This window comes from Phalacrocorax carbo, chromosome 17, assembly GCF_963921805.1.
Source record: "Phalacrocorax carbo chromosome 17, bPhaCar2.1, whole genome shotgun sequence".
Classification (NCBI taxonomy): Eukaryota; Metazoa; Chordata; class Aves; order Suliformes; family Phalacrocoracidae; genus Phalacrocorax; species Phalacrocorax carbo.
Window position 1 is genome coordinate 8312949 of NC_087529.1, and position 19538 is coordinate 8332486.

Below are 19538 nucleotides of genomic sequence, written 5' to 3' on the forward strand. Positions count from 1 at the left end.
TGCTATTCTCTTCAGCATAGGAGAACCAGGCTGGTGACATATTGATGTACAGTGGGTTGTTTTTTTCACTAGTTTACTCCCACGTGCATGTTCCAATACTGTTTTTCCTTGCTGGAAAGGTGGGATAGGTTGGGTAGCACTTTGTGATTGTGTTCAGGGCAGAGTTACTGTGCACTGGCATCTTGCAAGTGAAAGCAGAAAATGAGTTTGTAGGTGGGTTTTTGCATTGAGATGAGGATGTTATTCTTTCACTAAAAACACTGACATCCACTGACTGTCTGCAGTGGTTGGCTCAGCAGCTCAAATGGAGGACGTAGAGATGTAGACATAGACTTGAATTCTGCATCTTGTATTCAAACAATCTTTTTCTCCAGCCTTCTAACTTTATTAAAATTGTTCTCTTATGCTTGTTTGCATGTCCTGGACACAAAATGACACCATTCTGTTTCTCAGTGAATGTTTGGGTAGATTTCTAAACATTGTTTCACTCAAGACTGGTAAAAACAATGGGTCTATCCTAACCGAAGGTGTCTTTTGTTATGTTCCCTCCAGGCCTGAAATCCTGAAGCAGGAAATCAAGGTGTTCTTTGTGAAGTACAACGACCCCATCTATGTCAAACTGGAGAAACTGGACATCATGATTCGCCTAGCTTCTCAAGCAAACATTGCCCAGGTCAGCTGAGGAACTTCTGATGTGTTCTGCATGTGTTCAGGGGATGGAAAACCCTTTCATGGTCCCTGCATGAGGATGTCCGCTACCACTGCTGGTGTTGTCCTGGCTTTTAGGCATCACTGTCCCTGGTATAGTGCTCTTTGCAGCTACTTAATGGGAGGTGTTGGAGTTTCCTCCATAACTTCACAGAATCACATATTAACTTAAATGTTAATAGCATGGTATGTCTTGTATTGTGACCATTAGGTAGGTCTTGTTTTACAGATTACAGTTCCAGGAAGAGAACTGATATCTCCTGTCAAATGAGTCATTGCTAGTGCTGAGGTTGGAATAAGAGGCTTGTTTCAAGTGAGAGAGGTGTGCCTGTAATGGAGGCATTCAGAAAGGCCGAACATTACTGAAGTGTGAATTTCAAGTATATTAGTTGAATTGTTAAACTCTTGCACAGGCACTCTTCAGAGCTAAAATAAACTTCCTTAACCTGCTTCTAGAGTGGAAATTGCACAAAGCTAAAGCTAAACTGAATTGAGACTACTTTACAATGTAAATTCTCCTTGGATTTGATGAAGTTTTATTGCAAATTCCTGTCTTAAAGGAAGTGTTCTCACGTGCCACCCTGGCCACAAGACCTGACACTACTGCAGAATGATTAATGCCTCTGGTTAGTGCTATTATTGTCCTATCCTAATTGTGACAAAGCAATTTCATTTAATATGACATTTTTAAGGAGCTCTCTTCAGCTCTTTCCCTGTTGGTTTTTTTCTTGTTGTTGTTTTTGTTTTTTGGGTTGTTTTTTTTTTTTTGGAATGGAGCAAGGTAACTCATGCCCTTTTTCTGCTGGGGACATGAAAAACATTTTAAAAATCAGTTTCCATGAGAATGTATTCAGCATTTTCTATTTACTCTGGGTAGGCTCCATACCAATTTTAATGCATAATGTTTAGATAATGCAGGTTGTTTGGATGAAAGGCAGTGATGTCTGGAGGGCAGAGTCTGGGACTGGCATCTGCAGACTAATGAATCTCTTCCTGGTTCTAAAGAGGCATTCCTAAAAACAACCCAGGCTTTGTCAGAAATACATCCTGAAATGAGACCCAGCGAGAGCAGGCTTCCATCCACATCCTCCCTGTGCAGCTTGTTGGGACTCTTCATCTCCATGCCTGTTCTAGACCAAGGCAGCAGACTAGTTGAATCTAAGGCACTCAGACTCGGGCAGTATTTGAAAAGCAAAAGCTACTAAACCCGAGTGCTCTAAGTACTGTGCATCATAGATCATCCAAGGAAATAATAAAGCTTCAAAACACAGATGTCCTATCTACTCCTTGCAGATTTATTTGTCTGCAGTCTGGCCCTTCAAGGCCTCTTTATCTTCTCATTGTTCTCAGCAAATTGGCATTGATTAGAGATTTTTCAAACAACTGTCTCGCTTTGTGCTGTTCACCTCTCCCTTGCAATCTATTTGTGATATCGTGATGAAATCCCTGATGTCATGTTTGACATGAGAAACTGAAACAAATGAGCTTTTGAGGGAATATAAATTGCATAGTGTCTTTTTTTTTTAAATAATTTTTTCTAAGCTAAGTGATTTGTTTAAGATAAAGTAGCTTTTTAGTTAGTGGTGTGTAAGATCCCAGCAGGTCCTGGTTTAAGGCCCTGTTCGGTTTCCATTAGCAAAAAACTGAGACAAAATAGTAGATCATATTCCTAAGAGGGGAAGTATCGTCACATCTTAATATCTGTATAGGTGTTCCAGGGTGTCCTCAGATATTCTCTGCATCTTCTTTTTGGATCCGGTAGGGACCCAGAGGTTCATCTCAGCACAGAAAAGGAGAGATCAAAAATGGTGGTTGCTGAGAGCTTTGCATACAGTGAATGTAGAACAATAAGTACAATAAACCATACATAAAATCTGTGTTTATGTATGTGACCCCTACTTCACTGTATTTTCAGTGTAAGAAGGAATAGTAACACTTAAGTTTGGCAGGTCTGGTTTTGCCCCCAGCTTTTATTCAACGGGATTTGAAAATAATCTAGACTGAGCCATCTTTTAGCTTTGGCCAGCCTAAATCAAGTGGGTTTCAGAGACAGAGATTGATTGCAGAGTTTGACTGTGTTAGCTCTGAATGTGTGGCGAGGTGTGGAAGAATACGTCCTGCTGGTGTTCTGGTATTCAAGTAGCATCACTTGTCAGAGTGGGATGTCCTCTCTGTGTGATCCCAGGGACTCACGTTGGTGTGCTTTCTCTGCAGGTCCTGGCAGAGCTCAAGGAATACGCTACTGAGGTGGATGTTGACTTTGTGCGCAAGGCTGTCCGAGCAATTGGGCGCTGTGCCATCAAAGTTGAGGCAAGTATCTGAAACTTGAGGTTTTCTGTGGCTCTCTGTCTTCAAAAACCATGATGGGCTTTGCCATCTCATTCCCATGTTGCACAAATTTTCTTTGCTCTCGTGTTGGCAGTTGGGTGGCCTGGTTACATCACGTGCATGGGCAAAGTCCCAGCTGAACAGAAGGGCTTGTGAGCTCTAGCTGAATACATCACAGGACGGTGGTGTGCTCCTCTCAGACCTCAGCGTTCAGGCAGAGCAGGCAGCTAAATCGTCCTTGATGGAATATTTTACTGTACTGGCTCCAACGGAACAATGACCACTTGTCCACGAGGACCTCCTTTAATAGTTGTGGCCTGACCTTTTGAAGGGGGAACAGAGAAGAGGTGGTGCAGAGGAACTCAGTATTATGAAATGTTTTGTCATCCCACCCCCTCCTCACCCTGTTTCAGCTGAATAGAACACATGCATAGAATTACAGAGATCTGGGGCACTTAAGTGCAATTTGCACAAACATAGAGTGACCCTATCTGCTTATCTAGTGTTAAAGGTCGGTAAAGCCTGTAGCTTCATTTGGAGTGTGCTCTCTTTAGCCTAGATGCTTACGCAAATAAGTTCCCAAGAACCTCTGCAGTTGTCCCTAGCAACAATCTGTAATGTCCTCTGTCGGTTGAACATCCACCAAAATGCTCGTAATAGAATATTTTGTTTTACTGATGTCCCTGTTAGTTTCTCTGTAAATGAATCTGGTATGCCTGACAGGAGCTCAGAAAGCCTGTGAAGAGAGAGAGACGACTTATGCTGTGATGTTGGTGCTTTTCAGTAAACTGATAACCAGGTGCAAAATGTCACATAAGTGGTCTAATTTCAGCTGAGCTCATTTAGCTTTTGCGAAAGTGTGTTCCCATGAGCATTGCCTGACAGCAGATTTAAATAAAAACCTCATCATGCCTGGCTGAGTTATAGTGTCAGTGCACAGGTTTCCCTTGTTTCAGCTAAACTACTGTAAGTCTGTGTAAAGAGGACACCCACTTCTGTCCTCTTGAGTGAATCGACTGCCCATGCAGCCTTCTCTTCCTTCCTTCAGCTCTTAAAGGCTTATCCCTGCCATGGGCTTTCTTTTAAGTGTAGCCCAGTAGAGCGGGTGATCGCTGCCTCTATTTCATGTCTGCAGTTCAAAACACCGGAGTGCTCCTTCCATGTCGTGCGCAGGCGGGAGGCTGTCTGGAGGGAACCACTGCAGTGACAGTAGAAAATGCTCTTGAGCATAGAAGAGGGCTACTGAGAAGTTAAAAGAAGGTGGTGGCAGCCCTGTTTGTAGCAGTGCTTCTGCCGGGGAGTGGGAGTTTGCTTTAGTTCTCGGTAGGGACTTTCTCACTAGGATTTGGCCGTGTGTCTGTCCTAGTTTCACATGAAAGGTGGTGTATTCCTACAGTACCAAGGTGTTTTTAGAAATTTTTACCCTCATCCCCTACATTCTTTCTTCCCAACTCTGATACCATGACAGTTATATTCAGCATGCAAAGACTAATAATAATATCCCAGCAAATTTGCAGTGACCCTCTAACTGTGTAATTGCGTGTCTTTCAATAAGTAGCGTTAACCTTGATTTTTAGCAATGCTCCTTTGAAGACACTGCTGCTAAAGATGAGGTCTCTTTACTCCTCTGACAAGAGCTAGATTTAAAGAGGGCAAACATAGAACAACTCATTACAGTGCCCTCATCTCCAGGTTAATCCCTGTCCCCAGTGCCTCTGTGTTTACTAGAGGCTGTTTGCACTGTGAGCTATGATTAATGCAAGAGCATTCTCTCAGCCATCAGTGTCCAAGTTCCCAAGGCTTAGAAATCTGCTTTTTGACATAGGGCACAGCTGGTGGGAGCTGTTGATGAATGAGTATTCACAGGGAACCTCAGCACTGCCTTCAAGGATCCTCCCTTTTGTCTAATTGTCTCTTCTACTAGAGTAAGACAGTAAATAAATTTGTCTGCTGTGACATGCGCTGTAGAGCAAGTGCGGCATTATCATCGCTGAGCAGCAGTGCATGGTGCTAACGGCAGAGGTAGCGCTCATTTTGGAAATGTAAGCCATACCCCTGCTGAATAGCAAGGCTGATGGATTTTGCCCAGGCTTAAGTAGTCTTGATCTGGGGGATGTCAGAACATCATCATTTTGCATGGATAGACAAGCTGGGCTCAAGAGTTAGCTGAGCGAACCGTGTGGTGTAGCTAGACTTGACAGCATGTGGTGAAGGTATCTGGTTTGTGCGTAGGTTTGCTCCATTGACAGCACTAGATGAAGAAGTCATCTGATGCTTTGATTGTAAGGAAGCAAAGCATCACCCCTATGGGAAAAGGAAATGAAGTGGATGCAGTAAGAATAGTGATTCCTCTGGAGCAAAGGAGAAACAGAAGGAGACATATTAGAGGGGGATTTGTCTCTGTTCCAGGAGATTCTGCCAGCAGCCCAGTTCTTAGAAATCAGTGAGGCTTATGGCTGTGAGCGTGGTATGTGCTACTTCAGTAATCTTGCAGACTTTCATTTGGTTTCTACAGAAAAACAAAGCAATTTTGATGTTGGTTGGTTGTCCTCCCTCACTCCAACTTGAGAGCTGTTCTGGATGGGGCACTCTTTCATCGGTGTGCAGAGCACTGCAGTCCCCAGGGACGTCCACCTTCAAATAGCAATGTGTTTACAAGGGGTGGGGTGAGCTGAGATGTATTTTGTTACAGGGAAATTTTGTTAGAGGGACTGCTCTGCTGTGCGTGTGCCCATGTGACTGCTCACTTTCCAAGGGACTCTTGGGCTAAAAATCAATACTGCATATTTCAAAGCCGATGTCTTGCTCTTCCCAGAGAAATCACACTTTGAAGTGTCTAAAGAAAAGAAAAATAAACCTTAATTTGCTTTTCCTTGAATTCTGCAGCTCTTAAAGCTTTGCTAGTTGTAGACTCTGACAGGTCTGGACTGCTTGTTGCAGACAGTGACTGATGCTGTAGGTCCTATAAAGTAGGGTTGGCTTAAGGCAGATTTACCCCAAGCGCCCCGTAAGGCCACTTGTTAAAATGTCTAGTGAAAGTTGTCGAGAAGCTGGTAAGAGATGAAATTGCAAGTTCTGAAGCGTCTGTCTTGCAAGGACTGAGTGGGGTTCTGACTGTGAGCGATGCCAGTCTGTGGAGCCAGGTCCATGGCCAGTCTCCACGAAATGGAAGATTCTTCTGGGTCACAGGCCTCAAATACCTTCCTGAGCAGGAGAAGAGATCAGAGCCATTTCACTGCCTCTGTAGTGGCATAGTACCTGTAAAGATGTGCTGAGGAGGGAGAGGTATCATAAAAAAATATACCAATCACATAATTTTATATGATACCTCTCCTTACTCTGATACCACTTGTATTGGATTTCTTTGTTTGGTGTGTATTTCAGGGGAAAGTCATGGCCTCTAGTGCCGGTTTGCAAAGACAGAGCAAATGCTGGTTTATAGTGTCTCCTCTCTTGGCTGATCCTGACCAGCATTGCCACTGTTTGCACTTGTAGGCTGTGTTTGTAAGATACCACAGCTAGAGTCATGAGGGCAAGAAATCACCAAGAGGTTTTAGTCTCTGCTTGTCCCAAATTCAGCTCTATGTCTTGAGGTTTGTCCTTGAGATTTTTGCCCATTCTCAAAAAACGGGTTCCTGTGACTTAAATGCCATTTCATTCCTCCTCCTTCTGCCCAGCCTTCAAGTGCTCTGAAAGCGAAGGGGACTATTATCTCACTTGAATTGAAAAATCCACCTACACTATTATTTGTGCCCTACGATGTTTGTCTTGATCGTGAATGCTTTATGAGTGTTCTGATGGTGACTGCCTAGGCAGTGTCGTGAGCAGTCTGCTTCTCACATTAATCACCAGCTGTGTAATGAGGCTTCATATGTGCTCTGCTAATAGCCAAATCACTGTCCTTATTTGAGACTAGCTGGTTGCTCCTGTGATGTCCTGCCTCACCGTGCTATTTGGGAATAGACCTTCCTGAACTGTTTGCCTCTAACTCCAGTTCTGGTTCCTGGAGCATGCCAGTGTCCAGTCCTTGTTATCTTACAGTGCCTGCGGCTGGGAATTTTGAACTAATTAATGTGAAATCTGCATTAGCAACAGCTGGATTTCTGTTTATAGCTGTATCTTCACAGGTTGCTAGTGACCTCACTCCAAAAATACTGAACCTCTTGCTGGTGAGAGCTGCTTTTTGCTGCTGTTCTTGCAGCATGACTGACAGCATGGTGGTCTCCTGCCTTCTAGATTCCCCAGACACCTTCAGCAGTCCCTGTCAAAACTCTCCCAGTTCTGGTTGCCACAGCTTGGGCAAGTCCAAGAGAGGTCATTCGGTGGCCTGTTTCAACTGCTAGCCAGCAAGAGGGTGATTTAAGTAGTAATGCAGATAATGTTCTTAAGGTCTGTTATGTGGTGATCCAGCTGGCGTGGTTGCTTCAACCGTTACCTCTTGCAGGAGCTGGAGTCAGCTGGTATTTCCACTGTAATACACAAGCACTTGTCAACCTGTAGGTGGTTTTTTTTGGACACACATACTGACTTGGTAGCTGTCCTCCTTTTGTTTTCCCCCTCTGGGCCTTTTCTCGTAGGCGTGCCTTGTTCCTCAGCGTGTGCTGTGGGCTGGGAAGGAGTGTTTCTTCAGCTTGTTTTAATTGTATTGTTCTGTTCTTCTCTCTAGCAATCTGCGGAGCGCTGCGTGAGCACGCTGCTAGACCTCATCCAGACCAAGGTCAACTATGTGGTCCAGGAAGCCATTGTTGTCATCAGAGACATCTTTCGCAAGTACCCCAACAAGTATGTGAGAGTAGTATAAGGTTTTTGGAAGCCGTTGTCTGTTAGAATCAGAATAGAGCAATGTAAAACTCACTCAGTAAATCTTACCAGGGCTCTGCTGCGCAGGTGGCCATTCTGATGTCCATTCTGATTCTAGCTCCTAGTATGGTAGGATTCTGATGTTGGCCTTAGGTGAGGTATCATCCTGACACATTATTAGTTTGAATCGAAAGCTTTTCCTTCCCCACTGCTCCATATTGATGCTGAATACAAGTCTTAATCAAAAGCTAGTAAAGCTCTTACAGAGAATGCCAGAAGGAAAATTCGACCAAGTTTACAGCATCAGGCTTCTGCTTTTGCTTGCCTCTTCTGGAATGTTCATATATAAGGCCATGAAAGTTCATGGCCTTTGTGGTCTGAGATCCCAGTCAAATCGTGCTGAACAAAACACTGCTTTTTTCTCTATTGCGTGTTCTCTCTGGCTTGGGCAGTACTCACCTTCTTTTAAGCTGTTTCTGCAATAAGGTTTTGTCTCTTCAGCTACAGAACAGTAGCAATGTCTTTCAGCAGAGACTTCATGATCACCTAAAAAGTAATATGGGACATCTGCAGGTCTCTCTGGCAATTTCTGTTGTCAGTTACAAGAAAGATTGCCGCCTTATGACAGGCATACCCACGCATGGGAATAGGGGAAGCTAAATAATTAGTGTGGGGTATTGTCTGTTTTACAGCAAAGCCTTTGGGGAAGTGTAATATCCAGTTTAGAGTTACCAGTCTGGAGATGCCAGCGAGGCTGCAGGATCTGATACACTCATGGTTTGAACTGTTGGATCAAATGTTCTCTTTACAAAACAGAGAAGGAGGCAGCTTTGTCTCAAATTCCACATCTGAGTGGTCTTGCTGATTAATGAAACTGCAAAGCTCTTGAAGACCCTGTGAGATCTTAGTGCTCAGCTTGGAAAAAGAAAATACCTAGGAATATCTTCTATAGTTGAGTAAAAAATGCTGCTTGTTATGTAGAAATACAAGACATTGTAATTCACTGCAGGATTCTCTGCAGAATGATGTGGGCAGAGATGGAGTAACAAAAGTTGAGTTCTCCCCAGTAATCCAGCTGTACTCTGACAAATCAGGTATGAAAGCATCATTGCCACCCTGTGCGAGAACCTGGATTCCCTGGATGAACCAGATGCCAGAGCTGCCATGATCTGGATAGTGGGTGAATATGCAGAAAGAATTGACAATGCAGATGAACTGTTGGAGAGTTTTCTGGAGGGATTCCATGACGAAAGTACTCAGGTAAAATTGTGTTGTGGATCTTATCTGTAGTGTTTCATACAATGTATGTATGGGACAGACAGTAAATAGTGCAGCGGTCAGAAAATACCTCCCAATGAAAATGTCAATATTTGGCTAAAATAAAACTCTTGGGAGACTTGCCCTGTTGTCTGTATTTCTCAAACTTCTCTTCTTGGAAGGATAAGACAGAACAGGAGGGGTCTCTAGATGTTACATACTTCTTGGGTAATAGCCCTACTAGGAGCCAGAACATACAGAAGAATAGTGATGAGATGCGCAAAAGGATGACATAAATCTTGGTGTGCGACCAGGGACTTGTCTGCAAAAGTGTTTTGCAACAGGCAAGAGTCTGAGTCTCATTGTACTGAGTTTCACTGGCAAAGAATAGTGTAATGCTGTTACAAAGCATAGGACTTGGGTTTCCTATCAGGAAAGGATGTTGAGACTTGGGAGACATTGCTAAAGCATGGATGAATTTTCTAATCTCTGCTGTGTCCCTTTCTCTTAGGTGCAGCTCACCCTACTGACTGCTATCGTGAAGCTGTTCTTAAAAAAGCCTTCGGAGACACAGGAGCTGGTTCAGCAGGTCCTCAGCCTGGCCACACAGGTAAGCCAGGATATCCAGAGTGAACCGGAGCCTTCCAGGCACTGTGCTGGCCTGCTGTGTGGTGTGCTGCCAGTTTTGCAGCAGATAGGATTCAAGCATGTTCTCTTCCTTCCCAGAGAGACTCCATTTAAGAGCTTCTCTGTGTCTGTACCATGCCATCTGGCATCTGCTCTCTCCTTCTTGGCTTTTGCTTCATCCGAATTCCTTCCCCATTCCCCCACCAAATGAAAAGTTAGGGAAAGGGTACAGTTATGAAGAAACCAAAATACTTTCTCCTTGAAGGTGGCTTGCAGTTCAAACGTCGGGACCTATGAGAGGAAAAGGGCCTGGCAAAGACTTCATTCTGCGAACAGCAAAGATTAAGCAATGCTATGAAAAATAAGAACTGAGGGTTTTTTTTTTTCTTTCCCTCCTTTGTACTTGGATGCTGTCAACCAGTGTGGCAGCTTTGCTGGAGGCTGTAACAGTGGGTTAAGATCCCAGTTTCATTATGCATGAGGTGCTGAGTTACGAGCTCAGATCACTGCAGGCTGGGCTTGAGCTGACAGACAGAAGTGCTGTAGTTTTGGAGGACAGAAGTGGAGATGTCCTGGTGGCAGGAGTGGGTAAGACCTCAGCCAATCCTCCTACACTCCCTGGATGTAATGACTGGGGTAAATGTGTGATGGTGTAGTCCAAAAAGAGCAGCTCTTTGCCAGGCCTGCTGTGTCAAGTGATGAAAATAGTCTCGCAGCTGTTGTGAATGGGCTGTGATTGTTTCTGAGCAGAAAACCTGGAGTCAATCATCAGTTGGCCTTTTTGGTCCTCTCTGCTGCAAGAAGTCATGGCTGTGGATGACTTAGTACTTAAAACTTTTATTCATCCTTTTCGGGGTGTTGCATTGGTCAGTGGCAAGAAATCTGTGGCCTGTTTTTCTTGCTTCAAAGCCTGCTATTAGGCAGGCTCCAAGCTCCTCTTTAGAGAGGGGTGGGCAAGGGCATGCTATATCATTTGTCTAAGTCAACAGAAGAAAGGTATTAAGTGTTAAAACCCACTATGCTGAGTCATAAAACACTTAATGGCACCCTAGGAATATAATAGGCGTCTGTTTTTTCTTTGTTTGTCACAAATGTTGATTCAGTCTGGCTTCTTGTATTTTATATGAATAATAAGTCAATGTAGGATAACTGGCTGTAAAACACTAAAAAGCCTTATGCTTCAAGGACTGATTCCTAGGTAGAAACACTGTTTTCCTCTTGAGTGGGAGAATAATTACACGTGTGTTTCTTTCCCCAGCTTAGATATTGTTGCGCTTCGAGTGTCTCTTAGGGTACATCTGCACAGCGAACTGCAGGTGTGATTGTAGCAGGAGCCAGCTTAATCCAGCCAACACTGGTAAAAATAGCAGTGAAGCAGCTGGGGATGAGAGGGACACAGATGTGTAGCAGTGATCAAGGTCCCTGGCAAGCCCGTAACCTAGTGGACGGCACTGAGCCTCTACATCTCCATTGCTGTTGTCTGTCTGGCATGGTGGGTGACTAGGCTAGCATGGGTTCAGTGGTATGTACCACAGGAATGCACGCAGACCCTGGAGAGAGGAGAATTGGGAGAAATGTGGAAAGGGAAGATCTGGGATATCTTGTCCCAATTCTTGTTCCAAATTTACTAAAGTTTCAAGTCTGCTTATTTGGCTGTGCAAAGAAGCAGTCAGTATTGAATCTGTATGTGCCTCCAAGTAGATAGGAGCATGTGGTCTTTCATGTCTGCCCTTGCAGAAGCCCTGCCTGACCTTGAACTGCCTGCTGCAGGCAGGATGTGGAGATATTTGAAGGAATTGTTAAGGGTGAAGAGTGTAAAGAGTTCACGACTCCACCATCAAACTGAAAAACAGCACTGCAGAGAAATCTCTCAGTTGACCTAGACGTTGTATCTAGGTCCTTACAAGCAAAATGAGCTTAGCGTGCTTTGTCTCATTACAGGTAGATGTTTTGCTGTGTGCCTGAGAATGTCTTGAGACAGAGGGCAGAGAGGCAGGTTATAGCAGGTCAGCAGCAGTGTGAATGAGATCAGAGAAGAGGGGGGAAAAAAATGCCAGGGAGGAAGGCTAATGAGGTGTATAATATGTTGCCAGAATTTTACTGGGGGTGGGGAACCTCAGAAACATTTACCCTGGGGATTAAAAACCCCAGCTCTTGTTTCCATGAACAGTTCAAACATGTTGCACTGAAAAATAAAACCACACCACCTCCCTCTCCTTAGAACATTAGCCGCAAACTGTCACAACTCCCTTTGCTGCTCTGGGCAGAGCTGTTCAAAAAGGAGAGAAATAATTAGCGCTTCATGCAGAGGCAGAAGTATCTGCAGTAAAACAAGGGTGGTATTGACAGCTGGAGAACTGATGAAGTATCCCAACTGTGTATCATTAGGATCTTTCCATACTTCATTAGATAACTAAAAGGCAGGATAAATAAGATCTCTCCTGGTATGAAGAATACGGCCTATTAAGATCCACCCTGTAGCTCTGCAGGGTCTTTTTGTCCAGCAGTGCCCTTGGGTAAGTCATGTATTTCCAGGAATCTTGGATCGTTGTGTTACAATATGCAGTACTGCACGTCTGTTCTTAGTATGTGACAGTCATTCTGACTCACATTCTTTTCTCCCGTCTACACCCCTTTGGAGTTCTCCTTACACTTTCTGTTATGTTAAATGGCAGGAGAGTTTGGAAAGCAGCTGATAGCTCTGTAGGTTGGGGCAATTGTGGGATGAAATTCCTGGGCTTTTTGCTCCCTGACCAGCTGGGCATGAAGCTAGGCGTTAATACTTCCGTTCTCATCTTTGATTTTGGGATGTTCATCACAAAAAGCAGTTTGAAACCTCATTCTGAAATTGGTGACTGTCGCTACTGGATGGTTGGGGTTTTATAAACCAGCAGAATCACTGCTAGAAAAATTAAGTGATTACAGGTGTTGGTCCCCTTCAAACCTGTGACTGATTTACACACCTGTGTCTCAGGATTCTGACAACCCAGACCTGCGGGATCGTGGCTATATCTACTGGCGCCTTCTTTCCACGGATCCAGTGACTGCCAAAGAAGTGGTCCTCTCAGAAAAGCCACTTATTTCTGAAGAGACCGATCTGATTGAGCCGACTCTGCTAGATGAGCTGATCTGCCATATTGGGTCTCTGGCTTCTGTGTACCACAAACCACCCAACGCTTTTGTGGAGGGGAGCCATGGGATCCACCGCAAACACTTGCCAATTCACCATGGAAGGTAAGCTGAGGCAGCTGTGGTAAGAATGGCAGGATTGGCTATTTCTTTCTAGCAAACAGTACAAAAGATGCACGGATCTCTTAAAACACTCTAGGGGTTTTTTTTATCAATTGTGTAGGGGCTTGCAAGTCATTCAGGGAGCAATTTCATTGTAGGATTTAATCCTGGGTATGTAGTTTCTGAGATCCTGGGCCAGAAGACAGAGGAAGTATCAAAGTTCTTGTGTGAAGAGAAGCTATAATGTTTTTTGGAAAGACACTGGCTATAAGCCCTCTTGACATGAGAGTCTGAATAAAGAAGCAGAAGCTTTGGGTAACTGGTACAAGGGCATACTTCCAGGAGGAGGACAACTGTGGTAAAAACCAAGCATCTTACAGAAGGATACACTTTGATTTTGTAAGAGCTTTTGCTTCAGCAACAGCACAGCTTTACAGGCCTTGTTTTTGTATAATAATACCAGTTTCCTGGAAACTGGCAAGTACTGGGATCCTTTGCTGCTGGAATATGAAATGGGGAAGAACTGGTAAAACTACCTTTCTCGCTTGGTGTGTATAAAGCAAGTGGAATGTAAAAGCCATCTAAGCCCCATCAATGAAGACTGGGCTTAAGAGAAGATGGCTAGACTGACATGGTTCTGTCTAACCTTTAGGAGGTGGGGGAAAAATGCTTTGGCTTATTGTCTGGAGCTTTAATGCTTCCCCATGATCACAGTTCTGGAAGTGGGTTAGATCTGCAAGAGCAGGCAGTACAGCAGTCCTGGGCTGTGGCAGTGTTGTTGAGCCTGTTCCTATGGTTCCTCATTCAGGTAAGCAGCGCTATTTGCACTAATGATATTAATTACAAATGTATGTGTGCTTTACAGAGGAGGCAGAGTATCCGGGCTTACCTCTTAATAATATTCCCAAAGTGACATTTGGAGTGCTATTTTTTTGCTGTTGCACTGATAAATCAGTGTGTGATGCTGCTCCTTTTCTATTTTCTGACACCACTTCTCTGCTATTCTTAGCAACTAAAGCTATTCCTGTAATGACTGGCTTTGGGGAACCGAGTTGTTTTTTCCCTGCCTATGAAATCAAGTCTGGCTGCACTGACCCAGGGCCAGCAAGCACAAGTAAACCAGGTGGACAAGAAAAGCAGTGGCCGCTTTCCGCAGCTACCTCTCCTAGTCAAAGATTTGCCTCAATAGCAAAATGAGCTGGGGTGGGAGTAGCTTTGGTGTCCAGTGTTACCAGCCTTCCCATGCACTGTTATTTCAGGTCACTACAGAAGTTAACATTTTAGGGGGTTTTAGCCAGCTCAAGGAATTCAGTGGTCTTTTTATTAGCTCCTTTTGTGTACTGTCTTTGTGGCCTGACTCGCATAGCTCATGCTCAGACAGTCTGCTGACCTCAAATCTTTTCTGACTGTAGCAGTGTTGTACGTTGCCCTGGTGGTGTTTACGACTAAATTACCCATTACTTCAACATCAAACCTTCAGGCCTCAATCGGCAGTGGCAAGCTGAGGAAGCCACAGCTGGGAAAATGTCTGAAGGGTGCTGGGCAGGGCACGCTGCAGAGTGACGCAGTACTCTACTCTGGTAAAATAAAAAAAAAAGTGGTGTTATTTAATGGCACACCAGGCTTCTCCGATGTGAGCTCAGCTCATAAAGAGGCCCCATATTGTGGTTTTCTGCTTTATTGTTAGCAAAAGAACAGTAAAACTTTACAAGCTGATGCCAAGGCCTCCTTGTACCATATCGCGGCACTCCAAATTGCCGCTTTCAGCTGTGAGAATGGCAGTGAGCAGCTCTGCAGGAGCATGGTTGTGGGGAGCCTGAATTTGTGCATCCAGTATGATTTTACTGATTACTAAGAAAATGGCTTGCCTCTTTCTAGTACTAATCTGCATGAAAAGATATATGAAAATTGGTCAGTTTAAGGCAAGTTAAGGGTGTCCAGTGAAAGATAACCTCCTTGCCTAGCTATCTGGAGTTATCTTCATTACTTCTGCACTCAAGCAATTGCCATTCTGGTGGCTGAGTGTCTGCTAGACACTGAGGTTTTCTTTCAGATTGCACAGTGAGATAGAGGTGGAAGCATAGAAGCGTGGAGATGTCCACAATGAATGTAGCTTGAGAGTCAAGATAGCATTGCCTTGAGTAGATGGGCAGAAGTAGCTAGATGAGTGGTGCTTTCCTGGGTATAAACCTAGGAGGAGTTAGTTATGGTTGGCAGAATACACATACACTGCATTGCATTTTGATTCATTTCATTTTCATTCAAAGCAGTGTAGGACAGGTTCCTTTCAGCTCTTGGCTTATAGGAAGACCCATTTGAACAGCTCACAGATGGTGAGATGTTCCAGCCTCTTCAATGAGCCCAAGTGTCGTAGAGTTGCAGATGAATCCTAAAGGTGGGGGAGAAATCTCCTGATTGCTTGGCAGTGTTTCCTCATGTGGTGGCTCTCACCATTCCTGCTCAGCTATAATGCAGCTGGAAAATTTGGGGAGATGTTTACAGGGCTCCTGGGAGAGGAGGAGTCTGGTTAGACTCTGGCAGGAGTCCCCATTCCCACACAGGTGGCTGCAGGAAATTTTTTATTCCGCTTCAGGCAGTGCATCCCTTGTGACATCCAACATCTGGGAAAATTCTGGAGGCTGAACTAGGCTGAACTCAGAGGAGGCCCAAATCTCCAGCTCACATGGGCAAACCCAGCTGCTAGCTGCCGCCCAAGACTAGAAGGGAGAAAGCTTATATCAAGTCTTTTTGCCCTTTAAAACCCACATGTTCTTTATTAAGTTTTTGTTTTCAAAGAAAATGCAAAGTTGTTTATACAAATCCCTTTAAAGAGGCCCTTTCTGTGCAGGAAATGGAAGGCTTGGTCTTCTGTTCTTTCATACAAACTGACTTAGTTTTGTCCTTTCCTAATTTCTTTTTGGGCTTTGGGGCAACTGCAGTTACACAAGACCTCAAAGGATTGCTTCATCTCCATCAGAAGGATGAGTAAGTGCTGAAGAGGTGTAGTGTTAAAGGGATTATATACTGGGAACGAACCAAGTGTGTGCACTACCGGCTTGTAATGTGCCTCTGCTCAGACAGGCTGTTCTTCCCCGTTCTCAGGTTGGGGGTGGGAGCAGATCACGGTAACCACTTGCTCTTCAAAAATGTTTTAGTTAGCTGTTTGGCATACTCAGAAGTCTCCCTGCCGAAGGCAGAAGCAGAAAGGACAACTAATATTAGTACTATCAGGGGTCTAAAGCTTTTAATGCAAAGAAGCTTTCAACCCTTTTTGTCGCTGCCTGGTAACTAATTCATTCTGCAGTCCTTATGCTGCTACTTCTCCTCTTGGCACTGAAGTTGGGAGCAGCTTATATTCTGTTGCTAAAGCTTTCCCCTCGGTAACTGAGTAAGGACAAGGGAGAGAATCGTGGCTACTCAAAATCAGGAGCTGCAATCCTTACAGAAGAGCCCCAGTGTTAAATACCTTGTCAGGGCGCTAATTCCCATGGCATTTGTGTGCAGTTACCTGTTGGCTGCATCTGCAGTAATATGAGATAGAAATAATTTTGTCAGTTACTGCTGGCAACAGCATACAGAATAGATTTTAAGTTATCTAAAGTATTGGCATCTCTGGATTTAAAGAATAAATACATTGTAATGAGATCTCCAGGAGCTACAGCCTTACTCCTCCCCCCACTTGTAAAATTCAGTGGCAAGTGAATATAAAAGGTAGCCAGACTGCGTATGATGAGAAATTTTGGAAGCTGTATAATGAGCATTTCTAGACTAGTAACTAGCATGCCTGGTAACTCAGAGAAAAGGAAATTATTGAAAGAAGGCAGAAATCAATTTTAGATTGAGGTCTTTAATTAGAAAAGAGTTGTGGAGCTTGGTGCTGGTCAGTAGCAGGTGGTTAATCCAGATCTGTGGGGAGTGGTTGAGTTTGTACTGGTTAGAGTGAGAGCTCAAGGGTTTTATCAGTGTCAGGTCTCTGAGGAAATCTGATGGGGGTTTTTTGTTGTTTTTTTTTTTCTCTCCATGTTTACATGTAGTTCTCCAGGCCCAGTGGCCTGAAAATCATCTCTATAGGTTTCTTCTGGGCTGGGAAATAATTATTTTCATTGCTGTAGTCCATGTAGTACTGATGGCTTATGGTTTTGAAGGGGTCTGCAGTTCTCAAGGTGGGCAGATTTTCACACATGAAGATTCCCTTTTCTGAGCTGAAAACCATGCATGATGCATGGAAAGTCTTTGTGCTCAAAGCATGTGTTGAAGAACCACCTGCTGTAACACTCCACCTTGTACGCAGCAGTGGTCAGATCAGCTGCTAGGATAAGCTTTCAGCTGGCTTCTGCTCGTGAGCCACCTCTTGCTGTGCTTCCCCATGCTGGGAATCTGAAGCTGGAGACCGAAGGTGACTAATGTTTCTCTCTTCTGCTTCTTGTTCCTCCCACCCATAGCACTGATGCAGGTGATAGCCCCGTGGGCACAACGGCCACTACAAACCTGGAGCAGCCACAGGTCATTCCATCGCAGGGTGACCTTCTGGGTGACCTTCTCAACCTGGACCTGGGACCCCCAGTGAATGTTCCCCAAGTGTCCTCCATGCAGATGGGTGCTGTGGACCTCCTGGGAGGAGGGCTGGACAGCTTGGTAAGCAGCATCCTCTTTAGCTTCAGCTGATGCAAAATAATTGGAGCTGTGCTTATCTTTGCAAAGCCTTGATCGTTTGTGCTTGTAATGCTTGGATCACTGAGCTCCCAGTGTTGAGTACTAAAACTCCAACATGATTTAACCAGTGCTATTGTACCAACTTTCAGCAGGTTTTTCCTGCTATAAAAGGAATGTTGCTGCATGCTGTAGAATCCCCATGGTTAATGGATATATTTGTTCCATGGTTTTTATGTCTGTAGAAGAAAATCAAAAACTTGTTTTAAGGATATAAAGTGTCCCACTGCTTTAATTGATTCCGGTTCCCTTTCAAGAGGGCGTTTGTTCCACCCGATTCCCAACCCTACTGAATTTCAGTGCAAAACTCTCAGGGCTGCAGGCCACAGCCCCGTGTCATCCCATTTGTATGTTCTCCAGAGTATGTCATGGCTTAACATCAGTGACATTTTAATTGCAGTTAGGTCAAGAGGGAAGCACTCTGTAGTCCTCTCCATGCCACAGCTGCTCATGAGGAGGTAATCTACTACTAACAGGGTCAGGCTCCAGAGTATGAGTAATCACACATTGCTTCTGCTCTGGGATCTGAGCTGGGAATAAGTTGCATCGAGGGAATCACTTAGCACGGAGACCGTGGCACTGGAGAAGAGCTCAGTGCTGTGGCCTTGCGCTGGTGGCAGCCAGGCATGGAGAAATGGTGAACGTAATCATCAGCCTGGGAGTTGTTCCCCTGGGGTGGAGCACAGCACACAGATCCCTAACACCCTGATGACTTGCCTACAGGGGTAAGCAGCAGTCTAGGTATATTTGCACCATGTAACCCAAGTAAGACTACCCCAGTGAACATAGTTGGGTGTTTTTCAGACCTAGAGTGGATTTGTCTTGCTTTGGTACGATGTTTGGCTTGTAGTGAGCTGGATTGGGTTATCTGTGGCCCTGGTTTAGGTGCGCTTTCAGTTCTGAGTCAAGCTCTGAATAACAGAGGTAGGAGGCAGCTGGATGAACCCCAATGCAACAAATCCTTATTTGTCAAAGATGTTTTTTTTTAAGCTGCCATAATCTTATTAAAGCAGACATTAAACACATTTCCAGCTCCAGTGCTTCGTGAGCTAATGAACTGGAAACAACCTAACCCTTAATGGCATTGGTGTTCACAGAGGTCAGATGTGCTTTAGCCTTTGTGCCATCTAAACAGCAGTTTGCTTATTTAGCAGGGAGACTTGCTTTTTATGCTGAGGAGATAGAGGATTAGGGAAGTGCTTTAAGATGGAGTCGCTGAGAAAGCAGACAGTGGGCCCAGAGCAGTGGCCTTTGTCCTGCATTGCAAGACGTGCCACTAAGAAATGGATTTTTAATTGTGGTAAGGCATTGCAGAAAATGGTGATATCTGTGGCAGCTCAAAATGGCTAGGAGTTAAATTCCCCTGTCTATACTGTCTTCCAGGCCGCTTGTAGTAACCCTTTGTTTCTCATTAGTGTCAGAGACAAATAAATGGACACAGCAGGAGGACTAAAACTTAGTAAAGAGTTGTCTCACAGTTGGCATTAATGGGCTTAATTTAGTGACCCGCATTGGCAGTAGAGCTGTTAGTTGAAATGGTACTAGGCTTTTACTTAGTATTTTTCTCAAGCCTTCAGTAAATCCATGGGGTTGTGGAGTGTGATCTAACAAAGTAAACATGTCAGGATGGGGAGTAGCTGTGCCTCGGGCTGTGTGGGCCAGCACTGTCTTAGCTGAGTTACTAGATGAGGTGAGCACTAATATCTGAATAGTGGTGGGGTTTTTTTTGCCCCTGGAATGCTTTCTATTGAAGTGCTGTTGAAATGTCCTGTCTTCTGACCCCTCCATGTATAAGTGAATATTTTCCTGGTAAATCTCTGTTTCTCTGGCTTTTCCTTCCCTAATAAGTCTAATTAGTGTGTGAGTAAATGTGATCT

The 19538-nt window shown here is 44.4% G+C and overlaps 1 protein-coding gene across 3 annotated transcripts in view; it reads left to right on the forward strand.

The window, feature by feature from the left end:
* The window catches only part of AP2B1 (adaptor related protein complex 2 subunit beta 1), an 80640-nt gene that overhangs the window by 25380 nt on the left and 35722 nt on the right, over window positions 1–19538 (forward strand). For all 3 annotated transcript variants that reach the window (XM_064467974.1, XM_064467972.1, XM_064467975.1), the window contains 7 exons: window positions 553–673; window positions 2923–3018; window positions 7703–7818; window positions 8931–9096; window positions 9605–9703; window positions 12695–12954; window positions 17394–17586. In XM_064467974.1, coding sequence (XP_064324044.1) covers window positions 553–673; window positions 2923–3018; window positions 7703–7818; window positions 8931–9096; window positions 9605–9703; window positions 12695–12954; window positions 17394–17586 — 1051 coding nt within the window. The remainder of the gene's footprint in view (window positions 1–552; window positions 674–2922; window positions 3019–7702; window positions 7819–8930; window positions 9097–9604; window positions 9704–12694; window positions 12955–17393; window positions 17587–19538) is intronic.